At 51.4% G+C, this 19,837-nt stretch overlaps 2 protein-coding genes across 2 annotated transcripts; one reads left to right on the top strand and one right to left on the bottom strand.

Annotated features, from left to right (window-relative positions):
* Positions 1–1,948: 1,948 nt before the first annotated feature.
* Apobr (apolipoprotein B receptor) lies at positions 1,949–6,454 on the top strand. The gene is made up of 4 exons (XM_042666870.1): positions 1,949–2,151; positions 2,494–5,001; positions 5,102–5,367; positions 5,446–6,454. The coding sequence occupies exons 1-4, from the start codon at positions 2,095–2,097 to the stop codon at positions 5,513–5,515; spliced, it is 2,901 nt and encodes a 966-aa protein (XP_042522804.1). The 5' UTR covers positions 1,949–2,094; the 3' UTR covers positions 5,516–6,454.
* Il27 (interleukin 27) lies at positions 6,362–13,717 on the bottom strand. The gene is made up of 6 exons (XM_042666871.1): positions 13,661–13,717; positions 11,255–11,415; positions 11,073–11,171; positions 9,934–10,092; positions 6,668–6,877; positions 6,362–6,590 (listed from the first exon to the last, which is right to left on the bottom strand). The coding sequence occupies exons 1-6, from the start codon at positions 13,689–13,691 to the stop codon at positions 6,555–6,557; spliced, it is 696 nt and encodes a 231-aa protein (XP_042522805.1). The 5' UTR covers positions 13,692–13,717; the 3' UTR covers positions 6,362–6,554.
* Between the last annotated feature and the right edge of the window lie 6,120 nt (positions 13,718–19,837).

Here is a 19,837-nt window from a genome sequence, read left to right as displayed (position 1 = left end):
GGGACGTCAGCCCCGGAACCCCTGGTTTTAAGCTGGTACAGACGCGGGCAGCAAGTCGAGCCACGATTACCTGCGTGCAGGGAGGAAGCCAGGGTCGTGCCAGCACTAGTCATGGCGCGAGCGGCTTCAGGTCCTGTTCTGCCGCTCTTACTTGCCAGAAACAAACATGGCTGCCGACTGGCAGCCCTCCCTTCCTTCCTTCCTTCCTTCCTTCCTTCCTTCCTTCCTTCCCTCCCTCCCTCCCTCCCTCCCTCCCTCCCTCCCTCCCTCCCTCCCTCCTTCCCTCCCTTCCTTCCTTCCTTCCGTCTTCTCTCCCTCCCTCTCTTCCTTTCTTCCTTCCCACCTACCAGTCCACCCATCCACTCCACCCTTTTTCCTCAAGCCCAAACAGGTGCTGATAAGAATTAAAGCCTTAGGTCATTCTTAGTCTTATCCGTTGCCTCACAGGCTGTTATAACTCAGTGTTTGAGGCTTGCCTTAAAACCGCTCTTCCAAATTATCCTAAAAACAAAAAGGGCTGCAAAAATAGTCCAATTCTTGGTTTAACAGATGAGACAAATAAGATCAAACAAAAAAACAAAAAACGCCCAGGAAACCTACCCCCCCCCCCAAGAAAGAAAGAAAGAAGGAAGGAAGGAGAGAAAGAGAGAAAGTGCCCAGATGCTGGTCTCATCTGTCATCCTAGCTACTCAGGAGGCTGAGATCTGAGGATTGCAGTTCAAAGCCATCCAGGGCAGAAAAGTCTGAGACTCTTGTTTTCAATAAACTACTCAGAAAAGGCCAGCAGTGGCTGTGGCTCAAGTGACAGAGCACTAGCCTTGAGCACAAAAGAGCTCAAGGACAGATTCCAGGCCCTGAGTTCAAGCCCCAGGACAAAAAAAAAAAAAGTAGAGCAATAGAAGTCACTGAGCAATTTGCTGTAGGAACACTCCCTCCCCCAAATCAAGGGTGTTTAGACCAGACAATTCTTAGTTTAGACTCCAATTTAGTCTGGAGAGAAGGGTCCTATTACTTCCATAGTTCCAATAAGGATCCATGCACTTACCTTTCTTCTAGGTAAGAAAGCATCATCTTGAGTTCTCTTCATCAAGTCCTTCAGATAAATTGCTACAGCTTCCAAAAGCCTGTGCCCACCTCCACCAGATCTTTCCTACCACCAGACCTGCAGAATGCTGTTTAAAATACGTCCTTTGGGTCTGGGAATGTGTCTTAGTGGTAGAATGTGTGCATAGCATGCCTGAAGCCCTGGGTTCCATTCCTCAGTCCCATATAAACAGAAAAAGCTGGAGGTGGCGCTGTGGCTCAAGTAGTAGAGTGCTAGCCTTGAGCAAAAGAAGCTCAGGGACAAAGCCCAGGCCCTGTGTTCAAGCCCCAGAAGTGGCAAAATTAAAAATAAAAATAAATAAAATATGCCTCTTGTGCTGTTATTCCTAGATTAGATATCAAGGTGAAATTCTGCAGCCTTTCATACATGGCCTCTGACCTCAAGGCACTTACTGGAGGCGGCAGAGAGAAGTATAACCACAATACACTTGCATTAGGTTCTCTTTTGCCAGGTTAAGCATAAGTGAGGGGATGGGCAGTGGAGCCACCAATCCAGCCCTTTCTTTCTCTAAAGGAAGCATTGGTGACATCCAAGCAGGAAGTCAGAGCTCTCACCAGTCCCCAGGCAAAACAGGAACTAGAAACCCCAGCTTCCTCTCCCCACGTGGCTGTGGCTTAAAAGACACGGAAATGGCTGAGGTGTGAATAGAAGACCTGAGTCACTTTGGGCTGCAATTGCCACATGTCCTGTCCCAACTCCCCCTTTCCCCCCTCAACATACACACCTCAATTCTGAGGTCTTCTGAGCCTAATTTTTGCTCTGTGGCCTTGTCCTCGGCCCTTAGATCCAGCTGTGATCCAGATTCCCTAGAGTCATGCATACCTAGAGTAGAGGTTGCCTTGGGCAAAGGGGAGGTGCTCAGGGCCCCGGAGTGGAGACGAGTCAGGGAGAGAGAGGGGAAGAGGAAGTGTCTTGGTCCTGGCCAGAAAGGGTTTAGAGTGGGTGGGGACAGTCAGTGTCAGCTCTCTGGACTCGTAGAGACCGACAGGATGGACTTCCTTCGGCAGCACCTCCCTGGGCTGCATCAGGCCTTGAGGGGGGCACTGGTGAGAGGGGCAAGGAGATGCTAGAGATTTCACCCCATTCCCTGCTGCCTTACCTTCCCTCTTCCCTAGAGCTGGGCCTCAGGCTTCAGGTCCCTTTCCTAGGACTGGACAGCCTTCTCACCCAGTCTTTTCTGGATTTCAATCCCTCACCACCACCAGTGTGTCCATACCTCTTCCAAGCCCAATTCTTTCTCTTTCTTATTCTTCTGTACATCCCAGTCCCTCTCTGTCTGTCTCCTTTTTGATCTCAGAACCCCTCTTTCTTACCCTGGACTCTTCTGGCCCAGGACCCCCTGGAGACTACCTCTGAATGCCTTCACCCTCCTCTCATTTGTCTTCTAGGATTCACTCAGCACCTTTGTGGCCTACCTCATAGGAGATGAGGTCCCCACGGTACAGAGGGAGGCACAGGCTGCCCGTGAACTAGAGGAGGTGGCGACAGGAAAACCAGAGGAACCTCTAGAGGAGGAAGCAGGGGAGATTGTAGAGCGTCTTAGAGGTAGCCCAGGTGAGGGGAATGGAGGACTGGAAGGGTCTGGAAGGACGGGAACATGCCAGGAGGGAAGCTCAGCCGAACAGACCTGGGGATGGAGAGCAGGCACCTCCCATGGGTCCCAAGCAGAAGGGCAGGATACTGGCACCTGGGAGGTAGTCAAGGGCCAGGAGCCAAGTGACCCTTTGGAGGCTGAAGCAGGGTCTAAGACTCAACAAGACAGGAGCAGTGGAGCCCTGGAGAACAGCGAGGAAGCCAATGAGCAGGAAGTGAGCAGAGGGGAGATACTGAGAACCTGGGAACAGCAGCAGGAGGAGGAGGAGGAGGAAGATAGCTGGGTGACAGGGCAAGGGATGGCCAGAGGGGTGGAGTCACAGCCTGGGAAGCCTGAGCTGAGTATGGAGAAGGTGGCAGGCAGTGGCAGGGAGACCGAGCAGGGAGACGAGGAAGCAGCTACCGAAACTAAAGGGCTTGGAGAGAAAGAGACTGCGAGGGAAGAAGTGGGGATGGAGGTGGTGTGGGGTGGAGAGAGCTCAAGGGTATTAGAGAGTACACAGGGCCCAGGGACAGAATCTGAAGACTGGATAGCCCCAGGTAAAGAGGAGGCTGGGATGGCTTCAGGCAGGGAGGACACTGACTTCTTAGAAACAGACTATGGACTCCGCTTTGGAAAAAGCATTCCAGAAGCTAGTGAAAGAGTCTGGGTCCCCCAGAGAGATCTGGAGGAGGAAGTAGATGAGAGGGGAGATATGGAAAGAAGGCTTCTTTTCCTCACACAGACCCAGGTCTTCGGGCCTGAGGGAACTGAGGAAGCAGCAGATGGACAGACAACAACAGAAAGAAAGACTGAAGGCCAGAAACAGGAGAAGGCAGGGGATGGTTCTGAAGGGGAGGGTGACCTGTGTGGTAAAGAGACTGTGAGGAGCCTGGATTTAACAGTCAGCGTTGACAAGGCCAGGCAGGGAGAGGTGGTACAGGCAGAGGAGACCCAGAGGGTGGAGGGGCATTATCAGGCCCCAGCTGCTAGACTGGCCCTGGACGATGAAGTTGAAGATCAAACAGATGTAGAAGAAATCCCAGAGGCCAGGCCTGAGGAGGAGCTCATAGATGAGAGGAATGAGAAGGCTCACATCAGCCAAAAAGCTCTAGAGGTGAAGGTCACTGAATACCAGGAGCCTGAGCCATGGGGAGGCACCCAGATTCCAGCTGGGCAAGCTGAGGAAGCGCAGAATGGTGAAGATGAGCTTGAGAGAGACCCAATCCACAGTGAAGAGTGGGGAGAAAGGGGGCTGGAGGCACACCCCCAGCACCTGGAACCTGAAGATCCTGAGCTTCCTGAAGCAGAAACCTGGGAAAATGGGAGGAGGAAAGGCACAGAGAGCAGAAATGTCCAGGAGAATAAAGATGCTGAAGGTGGGGAGGAGGAGGCTGCAAGCCAAGCACTGGAGGCAGAGGCTGAGATCCAGACACATGGAACAGAAGAGGGCCAGGCCTCTGACACAGAGAACCAGGCAGTAGCAGAAAGCCAAAGGGCGGAGGCAGAGACAGGCCAGTCACTGGCAGAGTCAGAGGCTAGAAAGGGCAAGGCTGGTGAAGTGGAGGTCACAATGCCAGGGGAGGCAGACAGTGGAGGCTGCAGGCTAGAGGAAGCAGTTTTGAGTCTTCAAGGCAGCCAGGACCCAGGGACCAGTTCTTGGGATGCTGAGATTGTGGGGGATGAGGCTGGGGAAGGACCAGAAGAGGAGGCTGGTGTTTCTTGGGAGGAGGCATCTGAGAGAGGCTGGGAGTCTGAAGGGCAGGAGAAAGTCATAGAGGGAGAGAACCAAGGTGGGCAGGAGGTTGGCGCAGTGGGCTCAGCAGAAGAGCCAACTGGCCCAAGTAGCCAAGCAGAGGCTAGTGAGGCCGAGGAGAAAGAACAGGCCGAGGAGGGACGATCCGCCATGGAAGGAGGGATTGGTGAGATGGATGACACTAGGTCAGGTTCCCAGGCAGCCAGAGCAGCGGGAGCTGAAGCCATGGCACAGGGTGAGGGGCTTCTGGAAGACACTAAAGAAGGGCAAGTGAAGGAGCCAAGAGAAGGCAGCGAGGGGCAGCGTGGGGACCACCACCCTGAGGGAGAGGCAGAAAAGCTGCTAGGGGTGGAGGATCACGTGACTGGAGACCAGACCCTGGAGGCCCAGGGGGCGGAGCCAGAAGCCCTGGAGGATCACTTGACTGGAGACCAGACCCTGGAGGCCCAGGAGCCCCAGGGGCAGCTGCCACCACCCCAGATCTCTGCAGAGGCCGTGTCTGCACCCTCGGAGACCACAGAAGCCGTGGAAAGTACCAGAGACGATCCTGGCAACAGCTGGAGTGAGGTGAGGGCTCAAGCTTTGATCCAGGGTGCACCAAGAAGAAATAAAAGCCAACCCAATAACCCACTTGTGTCCCACTCTCCACCCTACCCCCATTCTACAGGCTCTGCTCCCTGGGACCCGCTTGGATGTCTCCGTCCCACGGAGCCGTGTGCTCCTCTCAAGAAGCTCATCCCAGAAGCGCTCGAGGCCCTCTTTCCGTCGGTCCCTTGTCCCTGAGCAGCAAGAGGACACTCCCTGTGCCCAGCCCCAGCAGGAACCATCAGCTCCTGAACACAGACCTCTTCAGCTAGAGGAAGCCCCGGAGCCAAGCCCCCCCAAACCTGAAGGGACCCCAGTGCCAGCCAGGAGAAGGCCCACAGGACATGGGTGAGCATTGGGACACTGCCCTGGGGGATAGGGAAGACCCAAAGGACCAAGTGTCACCGGCCTCTCTCCCACCTCTAGATTTGGCATGGCTCATCCTGGCATGATGCAGGAACTACAAGCCCGACTGGCTAGGCCGAAACCCCAGTGAGCCAGACCCCCAGAGAGACTCCGAAGGTTCTACTGGGCTGTGCTCACCCCTGACTTCCTCTGCCTCAGTCTCTTAATGTGTCATTCACGGAACCAACAAAACCCAAACATCTATGGAAGACCTTGACTATAAGAAACCTGATTTTTCTTTTTCTTTTTTTGGCCGTCGTGGGGCCTGAACTCTGGGCCTGGGCGCTGTCCCTCAGCTCTTCAGCTCAAGGCGAGCGCTCTACCAAGGAACCTGATTTTTCAATGCTGGTGCATTGTCCCACACACCCAATTACTCCCACTGGGACTGAAGGACCCTAAGTGGAGAGTCCTTTTTTTTCAGAGGGAAACTTCACAAACTTCACAAACCCTCACCTGGACCCAGTGACAGGTCCACTTGTTGTGACGAACACCTCTCCAACCTGTTTCTTCCAGCAGGAAGACTGGGGGTTGGACACTAGTGTTCTACAGTTTTCCCTTTCTGGCCCTCATACCCTACTACGCCCAGCTTCACAGAGCTGTGTAGATAATACTACTGGCATAGAAGCCAGCCTAGAGGTGGAGGTTCAAAGGGCCTGGGGCCACCACTTGGAATCAAAAGAGCATGAGTTAGGGTAGCAGAATATCTGCCTTGAGTTTCTCCAAAATGGCAGTGCAGCCCCAGAACTCTCCTGGTTACTCTGGCAACTGCCAGCTGAGCAGGCTGGGTTTGGAATGGGGCAGGGGTTGTGGGTCAAGAATCCCAATAAATGTATGAGCCAAGAAGGGATCAGGGTAGAGCCTGAAATTGCCAACTCCATCCTGGGCCATCGGGTCCCATGGGTGTCAGGTGCCCTCCTGCGTAAGGAAACAGAGAGGGCAAGGTTTGTTCACTTTTAATTCAAGTACCCAGTATGGCAGCCCCGCCTGAGGATGAAGCAATAAATAAATGATTGTCTTCCCAAACAATAAATAAATATCCAAGAAATAAATACGTGGCAAGAACTGAAGGGGGCTTTAAGTTACTGGGTGGGGACTGAGAGGGTGGTCGAGCTCAGCTTGGTCTGAGGCGACTATGTTGGAAGCTGTCCTGTTCCCAAACTCCAGTCCTAAAGGGGAAAGGAAGGAGTTAAAAGATCACTCCATCCGGGTTTTGGGAGCTCCAAGCCAGGCCCGGGTACCCCACCTTGGAGAGCAGCAGCAAGTCCCTAACAGCTCTGGACAGGACAAGTTCCAAGGAGCGTAGTAGCTGGTAGGTATAGAGTAGCCGGGGCCAGGACACTTGGGGTGACACCTGGATGGGGCTGCCCAGAGCCCCTAGGGACAGCCCCTTCTCCTCTTCTTCCTCTTCTTCCTCCATTTCCTCCTGGGGGAGACTGAATCCTGCAGCCAGCACCTGTAAGGAAAGAGCCTCAGCTTACACACAGGCCCCAGGGAGAACCTGAATAAATCCCAGTGCCGGGCACTGGTGACTCACACCTATAATCCTAGCTACTCAGGAGGCTGAGGTCTGAGGATGGCAGTTGAAAGCCAGCCTGGGAAGGTAAGTAAGTCTGTGAGAATCATCTCCAATAAACCATCAGAAAACCGAAAGTGGCGCTGTAGCTGAAAGTGGTAAAGTGCTACCCATGAGCAAAAGAGCTCAGGGACAGCGTCCAGGCCCTGAGTTTATGCCCACGACCAAAACAAATAAACCTCAGTGCTCAGCAACTCCTCATGACATCAGTAATTCCAAAGCCATGTTTTCCTCAGCCAGCGTGGCTTCAAATTTTTCAGAGTGTCTTCCCATGTTATATTCATTTGTGTGTGTATATTGTGTGTGTGTGTGTGTGTATGCCAGTCCTGGGATGTGAACTCCTGGCCTGTTCCTGAAATTTTTTTGCACGAGGCTAGCACTCTACCATTTGAACCACAACTCTATTTTCAGATTTTGGGTGGTTAACTGGAGATCAAGAGTCTTAAGACTTTCCTAAGCCAGGCTGGCATGAAACCAAAATCCTCCAATCTCAGACACTTGAGTAGCTAAGATTAGAAACATGAACTGTCTGCACTCTGGTCTTTTTTCCCCCTAAGAAAATGGAAGGTAAGCCAGGCACCGGTGGCTCACGCCTGTAATCCTAGCTAAGGAGGCAGAGATCTGAGGATTGCAGTTCAAAGCCAGCCTGGGCAGGAAAGACCGAGAGACTCTTATCTCCAATAAACCACTCAGAAAATGGGAGTGGCACTGGGGCTCAAGTGATAGAGTGCTAGCCTTGATCTGAAGAGCTCAGGGACAGCACCCAGGCCCAGAGTTCAAGCCCCATGACCAACAACAACAACAGAAAAAGAAAATGGAAGGTGCTGAGAGCCAGTGTCTCAAATCTCAGCTACTTACTCAGGAGGCTGAGATCTAAGGGTCATGATTCAAAGCCAGCCCAAGCAGACAAATCCATGAGACTCTCATCTCCAATTAACCATCAAAAAAGCCAAAAGCAGAGTTGTGGGTCAAGTGGCAGAGCACCATCCTTGAGCAGAGTAAAAGCCATGTGAGAGCACAAGGCCCTGAGTTTAAGCCTTAGTAGCTGCGTGCACACACAGGTGCACGCACACGCACACACACACACACACACACACACAAGTGCACACTGGAGAGAGGAGGAAAAGAAAAGATGAAAGGGAAGTTATAGAGCTCTGTGATGGTTGCAGAGTTTAGTTTCTTTCCCAGGACTGTTCTCAAGGCTGGAATACAGGGAGATAGGGTACAAGGAGTTCCTCTGCCATTAAGGATTGTCTCCAGATTTTACTTTCATGAAAGGTAAAATTTCTATTGCCTGTTGCAACACTCAGGAGAAGTCAGCGAATCAGAGGGCTGGGCTGTCGGCCTGCTGTTGACAGTGGACGCTGACGTCATTGGAGACCAGCCCCTAAGAGCAGGCAGAAACTCAGGGAGCAAAGCCTAAGTGTGTAATCCACACTTTCAGGGGGTCTGAAGTCTCTTCCCCAGATGTCCTCAACCTGAGGGCATAGGAGATATATTTTTTTTAGGGGGAGGGCTAGTCCTGGAATTTTGAACTTGCCTTTAGGCTTGCTCAACAGGCACTCTAGCCTGGCGCCGGTGGCTCACGCCTGTCATCCTAGCTACTCAGGAGGCTGAGATCTGAGGATCACGGTTCAAAGCCAGCCCGGGCCGGAAAGTCTGGGAGACTCTCATCTCTAATAAACCACTAGAAAACTGGAAGTGGCGCTGTGGCTCAAGCGGCAGAGCACTTGCCTTGAGCTGAAGAGCTAAGGGACAGCGCCCAAGCCCAGAGTTCAAGCCCCATGACAGACAAAAACAAAAAACAAAACAAAAAAACAGGCACTCTACCACATTTTTTTTTTGAGGTGGGGGCAGTCCTGGGCCTTGAATCCTGGACCTGGGCACTGGCCCTAAGCTCCTTTTGCTCAAGACTAGCACTCTACTACTTGAGCTACAGTACTACTTGTGGGTTTTTCTGTAGTTAATTGGAACTAAAAGTCTCACAACCTTTCCTGCCAGGGCCTGGCTTTCAACTGCGATCCTCAGATCTCAGCCTCCTGAGTAGCTAGGATTACAGGTGTGAGCCACCAGCTCCCGGATATTTTTCAAATAGGGTCTCCATTTATGCCCATGTTAGTGAACCTCCTATTTGCACTTCCCACATAGCTGAGGTGACACTCCATAGGCAGTGTTTGATATGTTGAAATGAGACGTGAGAAGTTTTTGCCTGAGTTTGCCTTGAAACGTGATCCTCAGATCTAAGCCTCCTGAGTAGTTAGGTTTGCACCTATATGAGTTACTGTACTCAACTCTTTTTCTTTTTCTTTAGTTATTTTTCACATAGGGTCTTCCACTTTTGCCCAGGGTTGGCCTCAGACTTATTCTACCTATGCCTCCTGAGTCATTGGGATTACAGGTGTGTACCACATGCCTAGTATATATTTTTTAAAGCAGACGAATAATTTTGTGTGTGTTTTTTTTTTTTTTTTTTTTTGGTCAGTCATGGGGTTTGAACTCAGGGCCTGAACGCTGTCCCTTAGCTCTTCAGCTCAAGGCTAGTGCTCTACCACTTGAGCTACAGCGCCACTTCTGGTTTTCTGGTGGTTTATTGGGGATAAGAGTTTCACAGACTTTCCTGCCCGGGCTGGCTTTGAACTTCGATTCTTAGATCTCAGCCTCCTGAGTAGCTAGGATTACAGGCATGAGCCACCGGTGCCGGCTTGTATGTGATTTTTTTTTTCCAGTCCTGGGGCTTCAACTCAGGGCCTAGGCACTGTCCCTAAGCTATTTTTTTGCTCAAGGCTAGTGCTCTACTACTTGAGCTACAGTGCCATTTCCATCTTTTTCTGTTTATGTGGTACTGAGGCATCAAACCTGGGGCTTCGTGCATGCTAGGAAAGCACTGAGCCACCACTGAGCCTTGTGTGTGAATCTTGGAGTCAATTCCACTCTACCTGGAAATGGAGATGCCTCTGGAGATCCCGGAGATCCAGCCTTGTGGCCCACAGCTGCCTCCTCTCCGAGCTGGTCCAGCCCTCCTGGCCCCCCAAACTTCTCAGCAGTTCATGGAAGGGCTGCAGGCTCATGGAGAGGAAGCAGAGGCGCTCTGGGTCCTATGAAGAAGAAAAGAGAAGAGTCAGCAAAGTAGGCCACAGGCCAGGCTAGGTCAAGGATGGATGACCTCATCAAGCCTTACCCCATCTCTATCTGGATCTTATTTCCAATTCAACCTCCAGCCTCCATTCCATTCTCCATTTTTTTTTCCCTCCTTTTTCTTTTAAATTTCGATGCACATACTGGGGCTTGGACTCAGGGCCTTCTACCCTTGCTTTTTACTCAAAGTTAGCACTCTACCAATTAAGCCACAACTCCACTGGTGACTTTTTACTGGTTAATTGGAGATAGGAATCTCATTCATGGTACTGGGCACTGGTGGCTCTTGCCTACAATCCTAGCTCCTCAGGAGGCTCAGATCTGAGGATTGTGGTTCCAAGCCAGTCTGGGCAGAAAAGTCTATGAGACTCTTAATTCTAACTAACTACTCAAAAAAGCTGCAAGTGGCACTGTGGCTCAAGTGGTAGAGCACACACCTTGAATAAAAGAAGCTCAGGGACAGTATCCAGGCCCAGAGTTCAAGCCCCAGGACCAGAAACAAACAAAAACCAAAAACAAACACTAAATCTCATGGACTTTTCCTGTCCTGGCTGGCTTTGAACCCTGATCCTCAGATCTCAGCCTCCTGAGTAGCTAGGATTACAGGCGTGAGCCACCAGCAGTGGCCCCCAATTTGACTTTCAACATATCCCCTCATCTCTGGTTGTTCTCATTTCCATCACAATCACCAGCCCATCTTTTCCACATTAACCACTCTTCCCAAACCCCTTCCATTCCCACCCTACTTCTTCCATGCCCGGTGTCACCCTCATGTCTTTCCTGACCTCCATTGATGCATTCGACCTTTTATACCCAATGACACATTCAGTCTCCTCCAGATTCTCTCCCTCAATTCATCTCCCACCCAATTCAAGTCATCTTGTCAGCCCCAGCCTTACTACAACACCTCCCCAGTCCACCCCCCAACCCCTCAACTCACAGAGAGATGGCGCCAGGCCTGGAAGGTCAGGGAGACATTGGGGAGCTGTTCCCCCAGAGGCAGTAGATCCAGGCTCACTCCTGGCAGGCGAGATTCAGCCTGAGTAATAAGGTCTGTTAGTGGGGGACCAGTAGGACTTGAGGAGGTTCCCCGATCCCCAAAGCCAGCAGTGTTAGACTCACAAAGTGGTGGGCCTGACCCCGAACTTCTGAGAGCAGCTTTCTGGCGAGATGTAGGCTGATGGTGAACTCTCTATGCAGCTCCTTCAGGCTCTGGGGCGGCCTCGGGAACCCCCAGACGCCAGCTTGTACCAGAAGCAGGGAAAGCAGCAACAGGCTGAGCCCTGGAAGGTTTGAGAAGAACTTCAGAGAAGGAAGGGAATCAGCCTTTCCTGAGCCTACACTATGATCAAGCACTGGGATCTCACTTTAGTTTTCTCTCTCCTTCCTTCTTCCCTCCCTTCCTCCCTCCCTCCTTCCCTCCTTCCCTCCCTCCCTTACTTTCTTCTCTCTTTCCTACTATTAGGCTTAAATCCAGGGCCTGGGTGCTGTCTCTTAGCTTTTTCCACTCAAGGCTAGAGTTCTCCCACTTGAGTCACAGCTCTACCTTCAGCCTTTTGGTGGCTAATCAAAGATAAGTCTCACAGACTTTCCTACACAGGCTGACTTTGAATTGAGATCCTCGGATCTCAGCCTCCTGAATAGCTATGATTACAGGCGTGAGCCACCGGCACCTGACATATTCTCCAGTTTTCAAAGAAGGAAAGTAAGGGCCAGTGGAGGGAGAGAGAGCCAGGCTTGGATTCCAAATCAGCCCACACAAAGCCCGCAGGCTTGTCCCAGGGAACTCAGGGAAGGCAGCCACCTGTCAGGCAGATCTGGGGACTCTCTGTTCTGCGAGGGATTTCTCAGGCTCAGCCAAGCAGCTGGAACACTTTAAATGTCCCCCTGCCAGCCACAGGTGGCTCTCTCCCAGGGAGTCAGAAGGACAGGCTGGTTCAGCCTCCTCCCTGGCATCTGGGTGGCTGGACTGGTGCAGATCGCAGAGTGAGTATGGGAGGGACAGGGGACAAAAAGGGAGAGCAGCCAGGAATGGGAGACTGAGGCTGTTTGTCCTTCTGGCCCCCCCTTGAGCAAGTCCCTGTTTTGTTCTGTGTCTCTGTGTCTCAGGTCCCCAGATGTATTATATGGTGGCAGAATGGCTGCCAGAGTGCCTCAAGTCCCATGTTTTCCTGGAAAGAAGGAAGCCAGAGCCCTGTGGTGGGGGCTTTGGGAAGAGGCCAAGCGTCAGTGGTTTCTCCCTCAGAGCAAGGAAATCTAACAATTACAAGCATTTCACAATTCCCCTTGAAACCTAAACCAAAACCGACCCCAGATCCAGCCCTGCTCTCGCTCATCTCTGGGATCCTGGTGTGTCCATGCACAATCTTGTAAGCCCAAGCCCTGCTCCTCCATGAATCCTCAGCAAAGACTAAGAGAGAGCTTTGGGAGCTGTCCATGCGCCCCCCCCCCCCAATCCATAAACTTTCAGTGGGATTTGGCAATGTCTAAGATCTCCTTAAGTGGCTTATGACCACTCTGACTCTCTGGCATCCTGGAGATATAAAGCAGAATAGGATCCTTCCTGTTCTCTAGAGGGCGGGGGTGTACAGTGAGGACCCCCAGATCCTGGTAGGTAGTGCTCACTTAGATTGAACTGTGCCAACTCATCCTTTTTTCCTTCCCATTCTTGGGGGCTCTGGAGCCCCCAGGCCATCCCTACCCTCTCTGGTCAGTTCTGGGCTCTTGGGCTCTGTCTTCGTCCTCCAACCCCAGCCCTACCTGGCCCTGCCATCTTCTCCTGTACTCATAGCTCTTTTTTTTTTTTTTTGCCAATTCTGGAGCTTGAACTCAGGGCCTGGGCACTGTCCCTGGGCTTCTTTTGCTCAACGCTTGCACTTTACCACTTGAACCACAGCACCACTTCTGGCTTTTTCTATATATGTGATACTGAGGAATCAAATCCAGGGCTTCATGCAGGTTAGGCAAGCACTCTACTACTAAGCCACATTCCCAGCCCCTACCCATAGCTCTTGCCCCTGCCTTCTTCAGCCCCCCAACTACAGACTGGAATCTTTCCAAGTTAATCAGTCCTATTGGCTCCCGAATACATAAAAGCCCTCCATAGAGCTGGGCTCACTCAGGTGGCTCACGTCGGTAATCCTAGCTACTCAGGAGGCTGAGAGCCGATCATCAAAGTTCAAAGCTAGGCAAGAAAGTTCATGAGACACCCAAAAAGCTTGCTGGAAGTGGAGGTGTGGTGACTCAAATGGTAAAGTGCCAGCCTTAAAGGAGCAAGCTAGAGGACAACACCCATGCCCTGAGTTTAAACCCCAGTATGAGCACAAATCAAATCAAATCAACCTAAAGCCTTCCACTTCAGTAAAGCTGTCCCTCTCCCCTCCCATTCCCCAGTCAGACCCAGAGTCTTGTGGCCAAGATGCAACCCCTCACCCCTTAACCCCATCCCACCCTGTCCCCCTCTCCCATCCTCAGCCCAGTCTCCAGCAAGCCTCCCTCCCCTCCACCCAGCCTCGGCCTCTGACTCACGCCAGCCAAGGTCTCCTGCCTCCTGGCCCATGTCAGGGCCCAGCCTGCGAGTGCAGCCATCTCGTGAGTAGGGGGGTCTTATACTGGGGGCTGCACCCGGTTTCACTTTCTATCCTGCTTGTACTTTCGGCTTTGTCTTCACTCAATCTTCCCTCTTCCCCACCCTTGCTAAAATGGGGAAATGTAATTTCCCTTCCCAGGGGGAGGGGGATTAGGGGTGACGGGAAGCTGGGGTTTCAGTCGATCCAAGCTTTGCTCTCAGGTCTAGCCTTCCTTCAATCAGGTCCCTCACTCCTGGACAAGCTGTCCAGGTCTATCCATTGGTGGGACTCTGAGACCCAACCCTGTCCTGTCTTCTAGCAGTCACCAAGACCATCATCCATCCACTGTCCTGAGCAAGATGGATGGCCAGGTAAGGGGATTGCCCACTGGGGCTTTGAGTCATCTTCACTCTCTTGGTTTACCAGACAACTGAGGTTGTACGGGAAGTCAGAGCTCCATGGTAGCTGGATGTGTCTTTGGGTATGGCGATCAGGGGCTCAGTCTGCCATCCTCAGTGCTGGCACGAAGATGGATTATCTATATCTAGATTCTGGGATGGATGAGACCATGTCCAAGGCCATGTCTGAGGTCAGCGTCAGCTCCATCCAAGGCTAATGGGCTCAGTCTTTAGCCAGCGTCATAGAGAGGATTAGGGCTCAGTATATCCACAGTCCAGACTTGGGTTGGGACTGGATGCAGAATCTAGAGCCAATGTTCTGGCTCTGTCTGGTTTTGAAACTAGAGCAAAAGTCTGTGCCAGGCATAGCCAAAGATCTGGCTGAGACAAGACTTAGAAAGACTTAGTGCAGACTCAGGCTTCGGCTTGGGATAACAGTTCAGTCAATGCTCCAAATCTGGGCTCAGCCTGTGGCCATTCTGCAGTTGTGTAAAATCAGGATCAAGGCTCAGCCAGGACCCACAATAATCCTCACACTTCTGGTCTACCGAGACCACGGTGGCACTCCCTGCCAGGAGGCCCTGCCTTGCCACACCCTGGAATTCCCATCTTCAGGGAGAACATGGGGGTTTCTTAGTCTTCCCCAAGCTGCCACTTTCCTTTGGGGACTTGTGGGGTTTCCCTGCTGGGTCCCTGCTGTGAGACAGAAACCAAGGGGGCTTCCCCTTCCTGTACCCCACCTCCTCAGTCCTGCTTGGGCACTGACCACCAGCACCACCTGAGACAAAGTGCCAAGAAAGTATCATCTGCAGCCTGTGAGCTGTGCATAGGGCTATGGATCCGAGGAGAAGGAATCTGGGCTGCAGGGGTCCAGCCACAGCATCAGATGGTTTTCCTAGCAGCGCCTCCTAGTGGTGGCAGCTCTTCCTCTACTTCCCAATAGGTGAGGCTGCTTATGGGAAGCATGTTTGATCACAACTTCCAGATCTCTTGCCCGTCTTAAGGCTCCCTGAGATCCTTTGCCCTGTTTCTTTCTGTACCCTTCAGCAGGAAGCATTTGATTCCACCAGACACACTCCCATCCTCAACCTATTCCCCTCCAGCAAGTTTACACTCACTGTTTTCTTTTTTGTGCATGTGTGCCAGTACTGGGCTTGAACTCAGGGCCTGGGTGCTGTCTGTCCCTGAGTTTTGGTTTTTGCTCAACCACTTGAACCACAGCTCCACTTCCAGATTTTGGTAGTTCATGGGAGATCAGAGTCTCAACATACTTTCCTGCCCAGGCTGACTTCAAGCTATGATCCTCAGCTATCAGCCTCCTGAGTAGCTTGGATTACAAGCATGAGACACCAGCGCTTGGTTTAGTTATTTATTTATTTTTAGTAAGGTCTTCCTCATGAGGACCCTATTTATTATTGGCTGAGATGGGGTGTCAGGCATTTCCAAAATAGCTAGGATCAGGTCCTAGCACTCTGTTTATGTTCTTGGAAGATGGTCCTGACCAGTGTGTGGCCATTTGGGTCTCAGTTTCCACAAGTGGGTTTTGGTGGATGGGCCTGTGGCTTGGGTTAGATCCAGGGCAAAAAGGAAGGGATGTGGCCAGAAGGAGGAGAAAGGAAACCAGGAAGACTGGGGTATGGACTCTAATGTAGACCTCAGGTGAGTCACTGACCTGATTTAGACCTCAGTTTCCTCATTGAAACGTGACAGAAGTTTTCAAGGGTGGTTACTAGTATTACGTAAGGAAATAAAAACTGATTGGGAACATGACCAAAGGAACCGTGAGCTTGGTTTCTGGTTCTGGGAACACAAAGAAAGGAACCATGAGCCTGGTTTTTGGTTCTTTCCCAAGCCTGAGGGACACTCCTGGGCTCAGAGTGGAATTGCATTCTGTAGACGTGACTTCAGGGTTCCTTCTTGGAGAGGAGTCTGCTTCAAGACACACAGAGACAGAATGAGGATTGGACTTCATGACCCTATTTCCAGCTTGGGCTGGAGGGGAACCCCTGGACTCTGTATCAGCTCTGAGGCTTGGAGTAACCCTTAGGTGAAACCAAAATTTCATCAAAACTAAGATTTAAGTGAAACCAAGATGGCTCTTGGTGGCTCATGCCTGTAATCCTAGCTACTCAAAAAGCTGAGATTGTTGTACCACCCACTCACCCCCCCCACACCCCCCCACCCCCGTCGTAGGACCCCCACCAAGAAGACCACCGAGAGTCAGACTTTCCAAAATGCAAAAGCAAGGCTTTATTCAGGCGGGCTGCAGCTCGGGCCTGGTCCTACACACCAACTCAGTGGAGCTTAGGAGGAGAGCCCCGAGCTGAAATGTCACAGGGTTTATAAAGGCAAAAACTACAAAGTTACAAAAGGAGAAGGAGAGAAAAAAAAATCACAGACTGACAAATTTACAGCAACTAGAGGCGTCAGCAGGGCATTCCGAGGCGATAAGAGGTAGTACGGAGTTATCAAACTGGCTGGGTCTCAATGGGCCATCTGGACATTCCAGAGCAGTTAAAGCTTAGCAGGGAGTAATTGGTGGTCTGTTTATCTTGGGCCAGCTTGGTCATCTCCTGAAGTTTGTGGGGACCCAAGGCCAGCTATAGTACAAAGTGGGGCCTGACTTCAGAGTAGCTTTGTTCAAGTAATCTATGGTTTAGCAGTTTCAGCACAAACAAGACAGTTTCTGAAATTCAGGTGGGCCCAAGGTTAATATGAGCAACAGAAGGGTTACTGCTTCTAAACAAAGCCACTTCTAACTCTTCAAGATCTGAGGATCGCAGTTTTTTTTTTTTTTTTTTGGGTCCGGTCATGGGGCCTGAACTCTGGGCCTGGGCGCTGTCCCTCAGCTCTTCAGCTCAGGGCTAGCGCTCTACCACTTGAGCCACAGCGCCACTTCCGGTTTTTTTTTCTTTTTTCTTATGTGGTGCTGAGGAATCGAACCCAGGGCCTCATGCATGCAAGACAAGTGCTCTACCACTGAGCCACCTTCCCAGCCCAGATCGCAGGTTTTTGTTTGTTTTTATCAGTCTTGGGGTTTGAACTCTGGGCTTGGGCACTGTCCCTCAGCTCTTCAGCTCAAGGCTAGTGCTCTACCACTTGAGCCACAGCACCACTACTGGTTTTCTGGTGTTTTATTGGAGATAAGAGTCTCATGGACTTTCCTGCCCGGCCTGGCTTTGAACCCTGATCCTCAGATCTCAGCTTCCTGAGTAGCTAGGATTACAGGCGTGAGCCACCAGCACCCAGCTGAGGATTGCAGTTTGAAGCCCATATAGGGAGGTCTGTGAGACTCATCTTCAGTTAACCACCAAAAAAGCCAGAAATGGAGCTGTGGCTCAAGTGATAGAGCATTAACCAGAAAAAGCCAAAGGACAGCACCCAGGACAGACCCGAAACCTTAAGTTCAAGCCCTAGTACTGGCACACACACATGCACACACATATGCACACGTGTAAGCGCCACCACCCCCCTCCGCGCCCCCTCCACAACTGTCCAGTGGAAAAGTCAAAGGAAAGGTAGAAATCTGGAAGCTTCCAGGACATTTGGAGAGATCCTGATGCAGGCATAGCTTTCCCTCTCAAGACAGGGAGCTTAAAGGAGGCCCACAGACCCTCTCTTGGTGCAAGTACACCAAGCCTGAAAACTGTGATCCTCCTGTTTCTACCTTGAGGCTAGGATTTTCCTTTCCTTTCCTTTCCTTTCCTTTTCGTATCAGTTCTGGAGCTGAAACTCAGGGCCTAGGCACTGCCCCTACACTTTTTCACTCAAGGCTGACACTCTACCACTTGAGCTCCACTTCCAGCTTTTGGGTGGTTAGTTGGAGATAAGAGTCTCATGGACTTTCCTGACCAGGCTGGCTTTAAACCATGATCCTCAAATCTCCGCCTCCGGAGCAGCTAAGATGACAGGTGTAAGCAACAGGTACCTGGCATTCTTTAAAGATTTTTTTTTTGTCAGTTGTGGGGCCTGAACTCTGGGCCTGGCACTGTCCCTGAGCTCTTCAGCTCAAGGCAAGTGCTCTACCACTTGAGCCACAGCACCACTTCCAGCTTTTTCTGCTAATGTGGTGCTGAGGAATCGAACCCAGGGTCTCATGCATGCAAGGCAAGCACTGTACCACTGAGCCACCTTCTGAACCCAGATACAAGGCATTCTTTCCTTTTTTGCAAGTATTTGGTCTTGGCCTTGGGGCTGTACTTGCTTTCCTTGCTCATCTGGTACTCTACCAACTTGAGCCATGCCTCCAACCTTGCTTTCTGCTGGTTAGTTTGGAGTCTTGTGAACTTTTCTGCCTGAATGGCCTCAAACTGAGATCTTCTAGACCTCAGCTTTCTGAATAGCTAGGATTACAGGTATGAGCCAGCAACATCTGGCTAGCTGGCTTTCTTCCTTTCCCTCCTTTCCTTCCTTTCTCTTTCTCTCTCTCTCTCTCTCTCTCTCTTTCTTTCCTTCTTTCCTTCCTTTCTTCCTTCCTTCCTTCTTTCCTTTTCCTTCCCCCCTCTCTCTTTCTTACTTTCTTTGTGCTGGGAATGGGACAGAGGGTCTGGAGTATTCTAAGCACATGCTCTGCCTCTGGTTATACCCAGCCCCACCAGGACATACTTCGAAGACTCTGCAAGAGGCTTGGGTGCCCAATTTTCTTCTCTCCCCACCCTTGCCCCTAGTTTTGCCCCTAAATGTACCTACAACTGTGGAGGGCTGGGAAGAGAGTTCCTTCATTCCTGTGTGGAGACTGAGATCACTGTCCCCTGGCAACCTCAGGGGAGGGCAGATCTGGGAGGGGAGGGGGAGAGGTGTCTTTTCCCCAAGGGATGCTGATTACTGAGGCCACAGAAATGCACATGGGCACAGGGCCAGGACTGAACTATGAGGGGTTTGAGGACCGGGCAGGTGGCTGGGGCTGTCAGGTGTAAGAAGGAAACCCAAGAGGCTGTGGCTACCGAGAAAAATAACAGGCAGGCATGAAAAGTCCCAGCTTGAGTCCCTGTGCCACTCCGCTCTTTCCTGTGTGCATTTTTCTTTTTTGGGGGGGCTACTCAATGGCCCCTTCAGATTCCACATCTGTAAACCGAGGCCCCCCACTCGCAGCCCCGTTTGCCTCTCAGCTTGGACCTGAGGATGAATTTGGGAGAATTTAAGGTTGGCCCCAGCTTGGGAATCCCACAGAGCTCTCTACTGGAGTTCAGTATTTCCTAGTGTGGGCTCAAAGACAATGGGGGAGGCAAGTCAGGCAGCAGGAGGGGGACTCCTGGGACAGCACGGGACTGGCACTGAGCAGCTGTGTGACCCTAGGCAAGTTCTTTAACTTCTTTGTGCCTCATTTTTTCCCATCTGCCCATGAGAAGGAGGGGAAAAAGAACACAACAGATGAGAGGATTTGCTGTGTGACATACTTAGCACAGTGTGGCGTGTGGTAAGCCTGAGGTTTAGCTATTATTAGAATCCAAGGCTTGACCCACAGGAAATTCTCAAGAAATGCTAGCTGTCATTAATAGGGCTGAAGGAAAGAGAGAGGTGGGGGAAGACGGTGAAGAGAGATGAGACTGAAGTCAGAGCTGAGGAAGTTGAGAGGTTCGGGGTAAGAAGGAGGAGTCATAGACAGAAAGGGACTAGAGACCCCCATATATACATATACATATACATATGCATATATATACACACACACACACACACATATATATATGTATATGTATATGTATATATAAGTCACAGCCCAGAAGCCTCTCTGGCCTTCA

Source organism: Dipodomys spectabilis, unplaced genomic scaffold (assembly GCF_019054845.1).
Source record: "Dipodomys spectabilis isolate Male_0828 unplaced genomic scaffold, ASM1905484v1 ptg000366l, whole genome shotgun sequence".
Taxonomy (NCBI): Eukaryota; Metazoa; Chordata; class Mammalia; order Rodentia; family Heteromyidae; genus Dipodomys; species Dipodomys spectabilis.
Note: the sequence above shows the minus strand (reverse complement) of the source record. Positions and strands in the feature narration are given on the sequence as shown.

Coding starts and splice junctions, on each gene's coding strand:
- Apobr (XM_042666870.1), top strand. CDS start 2,095: ATGGACTTCCTTCGGCAGCACCTCCCTGGGCTGCATCAGGCCTTGAGG. Junction 5,002..5,101: donor CTGGCAACAGCTGGAGTGAG/GTGAGGGCTCAA, acceptor CCCATTCTACAG/GCTCTGCTCCCTGGGACCCG. Junction 5,368..5,445: donor AGAAGGCCCACAGGACATGG/GTGAGCATTGGG, acceptor TCCCACCTCTAG/ATTTGGCATGGCTCATCCTG.
- Il27 (XM_042666871.1), bottom strand. CDS start 13,691: ATGGGCCAGGAGGCAGGAGACCTTGGCTGGC. Junction 11,416..13,660: donor GGCAGGAGACCTTGGCTGGC/GTGAGTCAGAGG, acceptor CAAACCTTCCAG/GGCTCAGCCTGTTGCTGCTT. Junction 6,878..9,933: donor AGAGGCATCTCCATTTCCAG/GTAGAGTGGAAT, acceptor CTTTCCTTACAG/GTGCTGGCTGCAGGATTCAG.